The sequence below is a fragment of the Pocillopora verrucosa genome, chromosome 1 (assembly GCF_036669915.1).
Source record: "Pocillopora verrucosa isolate sample1 chromosome 1, ASM3666991v2, whole genome shotgun sequence".
In the NCBI taxonomy this organism is placed as follows: domain Eukaryota; kingdom Metazoa; phylum Cnidaria; class Anthozoa; order Scleractinia; family Pocilloporidae; genus Pocillopora; species Pocillopora verrucosa.
This window is the reverse complement of record NC_089312.1, coordinates 984,588-997,501: the sequence shown is the minus strand read 5'-3', so window position 1 is coordinate 997,501 and position 12,914 is coordinate 984,588. Positions and strand designations below refer to the sequence as shown.

The following is a 12,914-nucleotide window of genomic DNA, read 5'->3' as shown; positions in this document are numbered from 1 at the left end:
GAAGGAAAAGAAAGCTGAAAAGTTTGCGTTCCTTGTGTAAACAAGTTTAATGTAATATTGCAGCAAAGGTTAACCTGACTAATGTTATTTACACTCTGTTTTCTGATCGCTAAGCGGATCTTTCTTTCTAGAAATAGCTGTAAAAACATAAATGAATTAATTAACGCCACGTTTCTCCGGTAGGTCGGGTCGATATGGATAAAAATTCCGCCTCGTTTTTCACTGTCTGATCCTGTACGACCTCTTTGAAGTCTCCATCTTCACCTCATTTTCACGAGGTTGGCGACATTCGTTTAATTCGATTTAATGACGGATAGGAGAGAAGAGTACATTGACACTTGCGACATGTTCCCGACTCCTTTTCAAACTGCCCCTCACTAATATAACTTTTCTCGCTGATGATGAAATCCAGAGGAATTGAATCTGACAGATTCCATCGCAAAGCGCACTTGAAGACAACTTCATCTTCATCCCGCAGTTGATTATCGCGCTTGATTATCTCTCACCCGAGAGGGTAATTTTGCATTTGGCCGACAGAGTTCTTAGGGCAGAACAAACCTCTAAAGCCTTTCCGGTAATTCTCGCTTTGAAAAGCATATAGTACAGGATTTAGAGAACTGTTGGCAACAATAAGAAAGCTTAAAACTTTCAGCACTTCTACGTTACTTTCATTCTCTGTATACTCTTTAGCTAAGCGGTTTGTGAAAGTGACTTGCAGCATAAATATCGCAAAAGGCAAAAATAAGATATAAAACACAACTGTTACAGCAATAATGAGAACGGCAAGTTTTCGTTTCTCCGAATTCACGTTTGCTGGTCCTGCGCAAATGGTTTGAGTGATAAACATTCCTCGCAATATCTGACAGTAACAATATGTGATGACTAGGAACGGTATGAAGATGTACAAACTGATTGCAATTACAACATAAGTTTTGTCGCTACCAGCGTCCACTTCAGGTCCCAAGGGTGAAACACATTTTCCACGATTGCCATCGACGTGAGTGAAAATAAAGTCTGGAATACTTATAAGTAAAGAAGCAATCCAAGTTGTAGCAATAGCGTACATCACACTCTTCTTGTTAAGCTTATATTTGGTGCTTAGGGGTGTTACGAGCGCTTGATACCGCTCTACAGCTAGTACTGTCAGTGTAAATAATGTAACTCCAAGACATAAAATATCCATTGGATCAGCAATAAAAAATCTGCACAAGTAGTCGCCTGTTATGCCTTTGGGAAGCGATCCAGTGACAACGAAATCGTAAGTGCGAGGACACCATAACAAAACGAGAATATCGCTAGACGCCAAGTTCACAAGCAGATAGTTCGTAGCCGTGTGCATTGTGCGCGTTTTCCAAACCACGGCAATGACAAGCGAATTGCCGAAAATACCCGCTATTATAACAACGCCATATAGGACCGCCAACACAATATCATACCGCGAAATACGCTGAAAGTCCTGTCGCGAATCCTCCATGCTCAACTATAGTTTGCAATATTGGTCTTGTTTCACAACGACTGGCCTGTTGTGTGGATGTGACGTGACCCGAAAAACGAGGTTATTCCGCGACATACGGAACGGAAACTAACCTTAATTCGTCGGATGTCATTAAGATGATAATTGAAGAGCGTGCTTAACGAATGGCTGGAGTTGAAATTTGAATTTTTATGACATTAATAACTGCGGGAAAAAAATTAAATAACAACTCCACTGTTTTTCCTCTGACAAAAGGCATTATTGATACAGCATGAAGCCTTTGCGGGGGATGATCGAATATTTGAATTCGTTAAAGTTATAATTTACATCGCTATCCGCCGTTGATCAAAACCCAAAACATCTTTTGCTTGCAATTTATGTACCAGTGAAAGAAAACATTCAAATTTCCATATTTGCCAATCCGTGCTGAAAAGAAAAAATGTTTTTCTTTCACGTCGTTTTCGCATCAAGACTCAAATAACATTTTCTAAATGGAATATCTGGAGTGAAAACTTGGCCTTTATTACATTCTTAGTGCTTTCAAATTAAAAATGTACATATATCTTTAAATTTACACTGTCCTTTTTTCAGCAAAACTGGCTTTTGCAACTGTGGGTTAATCAGCATTACTGGAATTATTTTTGTACAACACTAGTGCATTGAATGACAGACATTAACTGACAGAGCAAAATGAGAAAAACAGGAAAAACAAACTTAATTTTCGGGAGAAGTTATCTAATACTCGAATCAAGATAGTTATTAATACAATTGCAACAGCTGTATTCTGATGTTTCTCTCCTCAGACCAAGCTGTTCTCAAATTCCCCGAAAAACTGTCAACAAAGGTTAAAATTATTTGATTTGCAGTTGACAGCCATGCTGAAAGTTTGACACCTTCATGCTCTGAAAGGTGAATACTGTCTAAGAGACAGCAGCAGAGATGAATTTTAGTGGAAAATTTAAGTAATAGAAAATTAAAGAAACAAAATGAACGAAGTAATGACGACACGTATCGGTTTCATGACATATGTTTTGCAATCTGTTTATGGGACTATAAATACTTGGAATTTAAAGTGTCACAACCTTCAAATTAGAATTTTCCTTTATCGTAATTTCGCATCTTTCTTGTCACAGTTTCCCTTTATTGGATGCGCCTTATTGCACTAAAGTTGTCGCAGAAAAAACAAAAAAGCTGACTAGGAATTTGTTAGCATATAAAACTACCTTCTGGCTACAAGCCCGCCAGCCGAACAAAATTCGCAGAATTACCACTGAAAATTATTTCAAAATTCTTGAGAGAATTAGATGTTGTTTGAAAGTTAATATTTCAAGCGATTCCAAAACTGAAAAATAATATAAAAATTATATCTATATATATGCTAATGCAATATGAATATGCTATGTGCTAATTAATTCGAATTGTTGTTTTCCCTTTCTTTTTACTCTTTTCTATGACAACGTTTCTGAAATACGGTATACATAATGAGTATCCAGAGAAATGTTAAAATATTCACTGCATTGAGGACTTGACCTCCCATTACTGACCAAGAAAAATTTTTTAAATATTGAACTGCAGTCTGGTGCGTTCTCCCTTCAAGTGTCATTTCACAATCCCTCGGAGATAAACCAACAAAAATCACAAAAGCACATCAAAAATAGATCAGGAAAATTCAAGTGTCATTTCACAATCCCTCGGAGATAAACCAACAAAAATCACAAAAGCACATCAAAAATAGATCAGGAAAATTCAAGTGTCATTTCACAATCCCTCGGAGATAAACCAACAAAAATCACAAAAGCACATCAAAAATAGATCAGGAAAATTCAAGTGTCATTTCACAATCCCTCGGAGATAAACCAACAAAAATCACAAAAGCACATCAAAAATAGATCAGGAAAATGTTTGTTTTATTGGATGTAAGAAATTTTGTTGGAACACCTGGAGAGTTGAGCCGTTGATAACGTTCTGTCAAAAATAATCCGGATGAATTAGAAAGGGCATCTTACAATTCTTTGTTTCCTTCCACGAGCCCGGTCTAATGCCACATCAATCCGAGATAAAGAGCAGTACCAGGTCCCCACGGTTTGAATGGGTAAAAATAATCCCTCTTACATTGCTGCAGTAACGGATGTTGACGCAATTCCTATCTGATTCCGTTCAGGAGCGAAAAATGCAAAATATCAACGAGGTGTTTGTACTCTCGTTTTATTTCAGCTGCGAACATAACATCGAAGGCATCTCTGCTACCTATCATTTTTGTTAATGTGAACTGTTTATTTTACAAAACCTGAAGAAAAACTAGTATCGTAACTATGTTTATGATATCATTAATATAAGCTTTTCTTACAAATTAATTCGAATATTCACCACTTCGAATGAAAAGCGTATATAGTTTACTTGCAGTCTACAATACACCGGATGTACACACTGAGCCAGTTTCTGTGCCCCCGCACTGGTACGAAAGGATGAAGTTTTCCGTGCGTAAACTGGGAAGGAGCGTCTTCAGCCGTTCCCAGACACTCAAGTTCTTAGAACGAGTGGGAGGTTATAGGCTTCGATTAAGAAAATGGGAAGTATAGGGATGAAGTATCATTGATACGTGGAAAGCAGTTAGTCTAAAATTCCCTCGGGTGAATCCTGTGAATGCAACTTTGTTTTCTTTCGTGTCAATAACGAGAGAGGTTCAATTCAAAAGACTGTATCCACCATGTACGTCTTTTTTTAAAGAGACTCCCTCTTGTGGTATTTTTAAACTAAGGTTATCGGGTCTGCTAGGAATATGTTAAACAATTTTTCTTCATTGGGCGTGTTTAAAGTTTAAGTTACAGATAAATAGCACTCCTTATAGGATGACCATTTGAGCAAAACTTGCGACGTAGGATTAGTTTTTCTAGATTCTTCGGGAATCGTAAGAAGCAAAGTGATCCAAACAAAGCCTAACAGAACCTTCGAAATAAGACCGTTACGAACAGGGACCTAAGGAATAGGACCCTTAGGAAAAAAGACCTAAGGAATAAAGACCTTGGAAATAAGGACCTCAAGGATAAGATCCTTAGCATAAATAGCTTTGAAGCAAGGTCTATATGTTGAAGGTTCTGTCGCTTAATTTAATCCTCTAATCCTCTCTTAGCTGGTGGTGACGACTGAAAGAAATATAAACGAATTTTTCTCAACACAGAGACAACAGGAACCATATTTGCATGGCGTTCGACTGTCTTAAAGCCGGAAAAAGCAGCATTCTCTGTTCCCAGAGGAAAAACTTCGTAAAAGTTTTCTCAATTTGTTCTAATGTTGTTTTGAAAATTGTTTACGGTCTCCATATTTACATACGTATCATTTTCCTTACAAAAAGTCTTTTCTCTCTGCATTCACCGATTAGATTTGCCACATTACGCCAAAGCATTCGATATTACAAACAGAAGGATCACTCCAAAGGATGCAGAAGTTGTCGATGAGGTAGAGTTCTTTGTTACTGCCAGATTTTTCACATCATCCGCTGAAAATACATGTACAAAAATGTGGACAATTAGTGGAAGAAATTGATTGACTAAAGATTGTATACGTCACACAGGTCAATAGTACTTTTCGTGCGTGCTAACTGGCTGGTTCGGAAGTGACTAGCAAGTATTTTTAACTTCCGAGGAGCCGAAGTGACAAAAACGCGCCGCAAGAGTTTAATTTCTGGCCATTTTTTGGTATATTGACAGAAACAAACTACTATTTTTAGCGCCTGTGTAGTATATTCTAAGACAAGTTTTCACCTCAGTGTCGGTGAAAGTGTTGGATGTTTACCTCCACTTCGGTAGATATCCATCACTATTCACCTCCACTCAGTCGGTAAATATTGCAAGTAAAGTAAGAGTTCACGCATAGATGTTTTTTAAAAAGCGCGACAAGAAATAAAACTGCTTTCTCCTCAGTCTAACCTACACCAATCAGTTGAACGGCACGTATTTAAGCCTTTTAAAGAAGCCTTTACAACAAAATGTCTGCAGCAAGCGCTCACACCAACCTGTGAAGTTCACAGTTATTACTGCTGGTTTTCCTATACCCAGTCTGTTCACTGCTCTTGTTCGGAATGTGTACGTTTCTGATTTATCAACTTGAAACGTGTATTCCGTGTTTTTAACAGAATCTTTCTCCGCACTACTCCATTCTTTTCTCACGGTTTTGTATTCAACATGGTAATGTGTGATTGCCGCACCGCCATCATATCTTGGAGGTTTCCACATCACTTTGATTTTTGGTTTGTTCTGCTTATCAATGAACGCTTCTTTTTTGACCAGATCTTGGGGTTGATCCGGTTTTTCTGTGAAACATAGGACAAAGCAAATCTTCAAATGTGAAAGTTAAAGAGTCATTGCAGTTTTGATGGGACAACTGTAACCGAAGTAAAGCAAATAAGCGAACGGCTGAAGGCCATAACACGCCCCAATTTTCTATCGTTAAACATATTTCTTTCATAAAATCCTTTGAGATTTCTAAGCTACCCTTCAATGAAGGAAAAAAAAAAAAAAAAAAATGAAGATCAGACGCCCTACCCGTGATAACTTCTAAATGTTGCTCTCAGTGTTCAGAATTACAAGTTGTTCATTCACAATTGAATTTAGAGGATATTCCTTACCTAGCTGCTGGAGGATGCGAATAATGGTGAAAAATTCGAGTAATAGACAATAAAACAATGGATAGCGTTAAAGGTGCGCTCTGATTGGCTATTCAAACTCCGAATATTCTTTGCTATTTACCTAAGAGCAACATGCGCGGGATTTGCGCCCGAAGATATTGTAATCGATGTAGGAATAAATGATTTAAAATCATTTTTTTGTGCCTTACTATCTCACTGTTTTAGCACATACTAAAACAAGTATACTTCAGTGTCGCTGGCTAGGTTCGCGGCGCGGTAAATATCCACTAGCCATCTCTATTTCGGTAAATAATTGTTAATAATTTTATCTGCTGGAGAAATTTAATGGAAGCATACCTCCAAAATGAACTATCAAAATGTTCGAGGCTTTTTCTAGTCCAAATTTATTTCTGGCCGTCACTCGTACTTCATACACGTAAGCCTTGTGGGTTTTACTGATCCACATGTAAGTGTTGTTGGTTTTCAGCACTGTGGCAGAATTCCAAGATGATTCAAGTTCTTTGTACTCAAGTGAATACTGTACCACAGGAGCACCACCGTCCTCTTCAGGGGGACTCCAAGTTACCCATACATCATAGGGGCCCCGCTCTTTGGGAACTAATTTGCTGGTCAGGTTGAGAGGCGCAGTTAGTGATTCTAATGAAATAAATTCAAGGCAAGATTCAAGCTTAAAAATATTGTGAGTTGTAACAGCTGTGCACTCACCAGCCTTTATCGTGACAGCTAGGGAAGATTACATATTGCACAAAATTTGACCCGTCTTTTCTTGGCTGGGTAAGCTGAAGTGTATATGTGTGAGAAAAAGTTGTGCATGTTCGAGTTACCCTACCTGCCGAGGCGAGACAACTTGACCTTTGGCGTTGTGCGCGATTTTTATTCTGTTCGGCGTTTCACTGTAATCGCTTCCGTGCTTTCGGGAAAGTCCTTAAAAGCAATCGTTGCCCCCCTACTTAGAATCTTTTAGATGACAGCTCTCAAGCAAGTCTGTAGGGCAATTTTCTAGTGAGAAACCTTCATTGATGACATCGTGTCATAACCGTAGAGGGCTTTGTAAAACTGAAATACTCACTGAAAAATGAAACCAAGATTGTGCGGGATCGAAACCCTTGACCAACTCTGTTGATCGCTCTAACATCCACGTGCAACTCACGTGGAAATTCACTTTGAAGTTTGCAAATCACGTGCTCTGTGCAGCGGTTAATGGTCTTGCTGACGAAAACCCGGCTAGTGTAACCGGGATCTTTATATTCCACGACGAAACCAGTTAAGGGAGTTCCTCCATCATCCTCGGGTGGCTCCCAGGTGAGCCTGCTGTACATGGGGCACTCGGTTTCATTGCTTGGAAAGTCGTATGCTGTGACATTGATGGGTTCTCGCGGCTTATCTAAGGAAAAGTAAGTTTAATTTATCAAATGATTTGTCTCTCAACTGAGATAATTCAAACGAAATAATGAAAGGACAAATGATTGATTGTATTTTGAATTACTGAATTACTGATTGATTGAAATAATGACTCCTAATAATTGGAGCAGTTTTCAATTGATTGACTGTCGTAAAACCAAAATCAAAGTAATGACAACTGCCAATCATAATTAAGGTTTTATTTACCAAGCTGAATTATCCACACATTTTGATTGGTTGTTACTTATGATCTATTAATGGACAAACGCATAAATGACGTAATCGTTAACAAATTTTACTTCCTCATTGCATAAAACAAATAGATTCCAATTTATTTGCAACGCGTATTATTTTAAATTCAAAAATAAGCAGAAGACACTGAAATGCGCTTACATAGCTGTTTCATGCCAATATCAAACCGCTGAGTTGAAGTCCTTGACTTAGCGATGCATGTCACAGGCTCGAAATCCCGGTCAACATTCGTCTCTATTGTCATTTGGCTTTGGTCTTTCCAAGGATCCGGTTTTCCTTTCCAATAAACCTGTTTTCCAATGACTTGCGTATTGTCTGACCATCTCCAGTCAAAGTCCACAGGTAACCCAGGCGATGCTTTAGTGACGATGCAGATGAGAGAAACCTTGTGCCCTACCCATGACTCCACCAGTTGAGTGGAGTTTTGACGATCAGTAATAATGTCTAAATAAGGAAATCGCGAGTTCGTTTCAGTACTACGACAATCAGGGTACCTAGGTAGGTACCACTAATCATTTATTACTCGGAGGGGGGGGGAAGGGAGGCACACACGGTTTTTTAGGGGGAACATAGGGAAAATCAGTCGTCTCCAAAGGGGTACAAAGGGGAGGATTTAGAAAACTTCCAAAGAGGGTGGGGGGTGGGGGGTGGGGGGGGGAGAAGAAAGGGGGGAATTATGAGAGTTTTACAGAGCCTAATGGGGAATCAGGTCAATTTTACCGTGACACAACTCAAACCTTCCGACCCTTTCCCCCCCCCCCTCCCTAACGATAAATAATGACAAATCCGTTGAATTAAGATCAGTCTCCTTTCCAGCATAATCTGTCACGTGACACTACAGACATCTGTGTAAAAAATATATCCCAGCACACCAGCAACTCAGGGAAACAAGTTGCACTTTTCTTTCCAAAGTTCATGAAGCGCCACGATATTCTCGTCACCAATTTCTATCGTTTTGCAAGTCAGCCCTCTTGGTGTCGTTAAAAGCGCACAGAAATAAATTCATATAAGATAATAATAATTGCGAAAAGAGATCTATCTATGAGCGGGCACTAGGGAGAGACAACTGACGCTCCCTCCTCGTGTAAGGGCAGGTGAAGGGAAGAGAAAACTGTCACGCCATCTGCTGCATGGTCGTGACTTATTTTCAAAAACGAAGTTGTTACTCTCCCGTGGATAACAAAAGAAAATGTCAGATATGAACGCGGCGTAATTATGTGATCAGCATAAAAAAAATTATTATCGTCACTTTTGGGGAAAAAAGCGATCCTCAAATTCGATCAGTCCACAAGTTGTCATTCATTTTTAAAGGTGCATATCGGGACTTTGTTACAATATGGAAAATCACGTGTATCTAAAGAAACTACGCACTAATGTCAAACAAAGGAATAAAGTGTTTCGGTTACTGACTTCGAAAAAAATTACTGAAATAAAACAGAATAACTTTTCGTCACCCCGTATAAGGAAGCAGCAAAGGAGATATTACGGCTGATCTGCAAATGTCTCTTTTCAATTAGTAGCCAGAAAACATCCGACATAAGGCTCACGTGTGAATAAAAATACTTTTATAATTTCTTATTCTGTCATCGCAGTGACCAAGTAAAAATTGAGTTTGAAAGGCTTTTCATATTTAATTTCTGCTCTTAGGGAGAACTGCGTCGAATGCCAGGTATATGGGTCTTTTTTTAAGATAATTCAGAAATTCTGAAAAGCTTTCTAAACTAAGAATTTTGCACCTGGCTGGGAAATATGATTTTCCTTCGGCAGTGATCTTCATCGAATGCAAATTTTGCCGCCTAACCATTTACAGGTAAATCTACTCCCTTCATATTCCAACAACACGTTAAATTGGAGTTTCTAAGTGGTAAAAAAGATCACCTTAGACAAAATATTTATGATGCATAGTACAAAATCAATTTCTGTAAGATGGAAACCAAACCTATGAATAAATATGCGAGATTACTTGATTATCATAAACCGATCGACAAAAACTAATTAATCAAGGTTCACCACACCATATGGCCGCGTGCATTAGAGATTGTGATCGTTTCATCAGGTCTTGGAAACAAATTTTCGTGGCTTTGATGAAAAAAATTCCAACATTTGCTGCGGCTTCGTGTACATTAAGGGCTCATTTACCGCGTCAGTTACATTCGAAACTTACGATCGCTATCGAAAGTTTGATCTAAAATTTACTTCTACTACTTCTGCTGACGGCATTTATATTATTCTAGTTGTGGAAACCGAATGTCACTAAACGAATGTTACTTCACAGTTTCACCTCTGCCGCTATCTGGTGTATCTGAAGTTAGCCGTTTTTTTAAACAAAAATGCCAAAATGAAGGCCACTATTAAACCGCAAAACGTAAGTCAGCGAAAATTTCCCCGCGCTTTCTCCAAATAAATTAAAATACGTGAATACATTTTGGAAGCAATTTGACGTCTGAAAGTTACTAACAAATAATGAAATGTACTTTTATTGCTTTCTGCTGGAAATTGAAATCCTAAATGTAAGTCACACTGTTTTTTATATTCTTTCAAGTCACCACGCTATCTGAATATTGAATTGATTTCCACTGGGAGAGTTTCTAAATATTTAATGTGATAGAATTAATAAAACGCGATAGGAAAACGATCGATCAAAAATAGTAAGTTTGAAAATTTGCCTCTTGGAAAATACAGTAAAAACGATTGGAGAAATTTCAAACCGCGATTACCTATCTTTCTGATAATGCTAATTTAAAACGGTAGCTTTTTTGGCAATGTTCTGTTTATTTCTGAGAGCAGATCAAAATTAAGTTATCGCACATTATCACCAAAAACAAATGACTCCAACTTCTATTTTTTGTAACTATAGGCTTGGATGTCAATGAATTTTATCATGTTGAAAGCTGTCGTACAGAAAGATGTCCAAAATGCAAAAATGGTAGAAATGTCTCATTACTGCATAAAAGATCGCGGAAAATCTTTAGACTAATGCCGGTTAAGACAAAGTTGATAACCCATCGTCAGGCTGCATCGGAAGACCACGCGAAAAACTGTGACAACAATGAAGAATACGTCAGCAGCACGCCAGAAGTCAATACTACTTTAGCACGGCTTCCAGTGTGTGAATGATCATTTTCAGCTAAATAGTAGTTATGTCGTTCGGTTTAGTCATAAAATACATGAAAAATGAATGAAAGTGGAGTTATTCTGAGTTAATAAAACGGACGTGAATTTTGCTGAATTTACGCTTGTGACATGAAATGTATGCAGATGTTTAAGAGCGGCTCTCGTTTGCAAAACAAGTTACATTTGCCGCTGGCGTAACCCATTACTCATTCTCATATTTCATTCTTACGCATGGAATAAAAAATTCGCGCCTGTTAAGGAAAGTAGAACCATGAAATTGAAGCAAAACTGTAAAATACTCACCTACAACGGTCACTTGGACATAATGGGAAGGAGTTTTACTCTCGTTTTTCAGATCCAAACTGAAAAAATACCTTCCCGTATCATTCAGTGTGAGATTTTTAATCCTGAAACTTGCTTGTTCGTTCTTTACTACATCCACTCGACCGATAAATGATTCTGTTACTTCTGGCCGACCCAAGCTATTAAACTGAACTTCTTTAGCATCAACATCTTTCACAACAATAGCAACATCATCACCGCCGATTAGGATTCCAAATTTTACATACTGGATTGCCTTCCGGCTGGAATATTCCCATCGAAGAATGGCATTACTTTCTACAAAGTAGTCCGCATCCTTGGGTTTTGTGGTAAAGTTAACAGCAGTGAATCCACTTGCCACAGAAACTGCGAGGACAAAAATTAAAATGAAAATGATCAGCATTTCGCGCTTTCGTCAAAAGAAGTGAAAACGACACGGTTAGTGACGAATGAGTGCACTTACTCCGGAGAAAATTTGATAGAAATAACAACACATGCATACAGTGTGGACTGGTCACCACCATTTTGATTTCTGAGTATAAAGCGGAAGCTGGGGAAAGAAATAAAAAGTTGCATTCCTTAAAGTACACACGCGCTTAACCGCAAATTGTTAGACAAGGGAATCAGCGCTCTGATTGGTGCAACTCTGACACGTGATAATAAATACCGACTTCTAAAATTGCTATTCATGTAAGAGCAATCCAAAAACCTCCAGGAAAACTTACCTGTTAATTTATTTCTTCTTGTCTGTTACCAAAAAGGGCAGACATGCACATATCCCTTTTAAAAGCATTTTTAATATACTTTTATTTTGCGACTTCGAATGCAATCTACAAGTCTTAACGACTTTCGACATCTCGAAAAAATACAGCACAAAGATAATACTCTTAACCAAGATTAATTCAGGTCACTGAGAGAAGTTAAGTTTCAAAAAGTACTTTCCGCATGTTCGAATGCTAGATCGCGTGAAGAAGATATTTCTCTCATAAAGAGTGTGTCTTCCTTAATTGTCTGGTAAATTATAAACCGCATTAATTTGATTGGTGAGATCAATTACAAGACACGATATTTTATCAATAAGATTTGCGTTGGCTACAGACAGGAAACACCTTTCCCTTTTGCTTAAAATATATCCATAAAGAAAGATAAACATTTTCAAAAACATCTGTCACGGCCAAATTGGGATCATTTGTTAGCGGGAAATAATTCCCACCGGTGTTTACAGTTTTGGGGCCAAGAAACCAACAGACAGTGGAAGAACATTTATCATGCATATTAATACCTACAAATATATTTTATCTGTAATAGATATAACCGTCGTCTTTTGTCATATTTTTCCTTATAAACTCATTTAAGGGCAAATCATTGTTGTTTTTGTTCTTTTTTTTTATTTCCTAAACTAAAACATCTGGTTTTTTCATACTAAATCTTTGATAGACTTGTAATATTCTTCATATATATGTTCCATTCTTGTATCACTAATCTTTTTCTGGAGATCATGCATGGCTTCTTTAGAAAAATAAAAAGTTTAGGGGTAATGGATATTTATGAATAACGTTTAAATTAATGTCTTTCTTGATAGGCAAGCTTTTCTGGGCTTAACGCTTCCCCCCATCCCCCCCCCCCCCAAAAAAAAAGATAACCTATAGGAAAGTCATGAAATGAAAAATATTTAGCTAAAGTGAATCTGCTGAACGAAATATTTGA

The 12,914-nt window shown here is 37.9% G+C and overlaps 2 protein-coding genes across 2 annotated transcripts; both read right to left on the bottom strand.

The window, feature by feature from the left end:
* Window positions 1-28: 28 nt before the first annotated feature.
* Window positions 29-1,685, bottom strand: LOC131785496 (QRFP-like peptide receptor). Its single transcript, XM_059102387.2, has one exon. The coding sequence runs from the start codon at window positions 1,472-1,474 to the stop codon at window positions 503-505; it is 972 nt and encodes a 323-aa protein (XP_058958370.2). The 5' UTR covers window positions 1,475-1,685; the 3' UTR covers window positions 29-502.
* A 1,726-nt stretch (window positions 1,686-3,411) lies between these two features.
* Window positions 3,412-11,796, bottom strand: LOC131785507 (neural cell adhesion molecule 2). Its single transcript, XM_059102408.2, has 7 exons — window positions 11,671-11,796; window positions 11,190-11,573; window positions 7,914-8,216; window positions 7,189-7,503; window positions 6,456-6,755; window positions 5,487-5,783; window positions 3,412-4,970 (listed from the first exon to the last, which is right to left on the bottom strand). Exons 1-7 carry the CDS (start codon window positions 11,729-11,731, stop codon window positions 4,864-4,866), a joined length of 1,767 nt encoding a protein of 588 aa, XP_058958391.2. The 5' UTR covers window positions 11,732-11,796; the 3' UTR covers window positions 3,412-4,863.
* Between the last annotated feature and the right edge of the window lie 1,118 nt (window positions 11,797-12,914).

Bases quoted from the DNA above. Each gene is read 5' to 3' on its own strand.
- LOC131785496 (XM_059102387.2), bottom strand. From the start codon at position 1,474: ATGGAGGATTCGCGACAGGACTTTCAGCGTATTTCGCGGTATGATATT.
- LOC131785507 (XM_059102408.2), bottom strand. From the start codon at position 11,731: ATGGTGGTGACCAGTCCACACTGTATGCATGTGTTGTTATTTCTATCA. The intron at 8,217-11,189 runs GTGAGTATTTTA...TTCCTTATTTAG, and splicing joins TGTCCAAGTGACCGTTGTAG to ACATTATTACTGATCGTCAA. The intron at 6,756-7,188 runs GTGAGTATTTCA...TTATTTCATTAG, and splicing joins AATCTTGGTTTCATTTTTCA to AATCACTAACTGCGCCTCTC.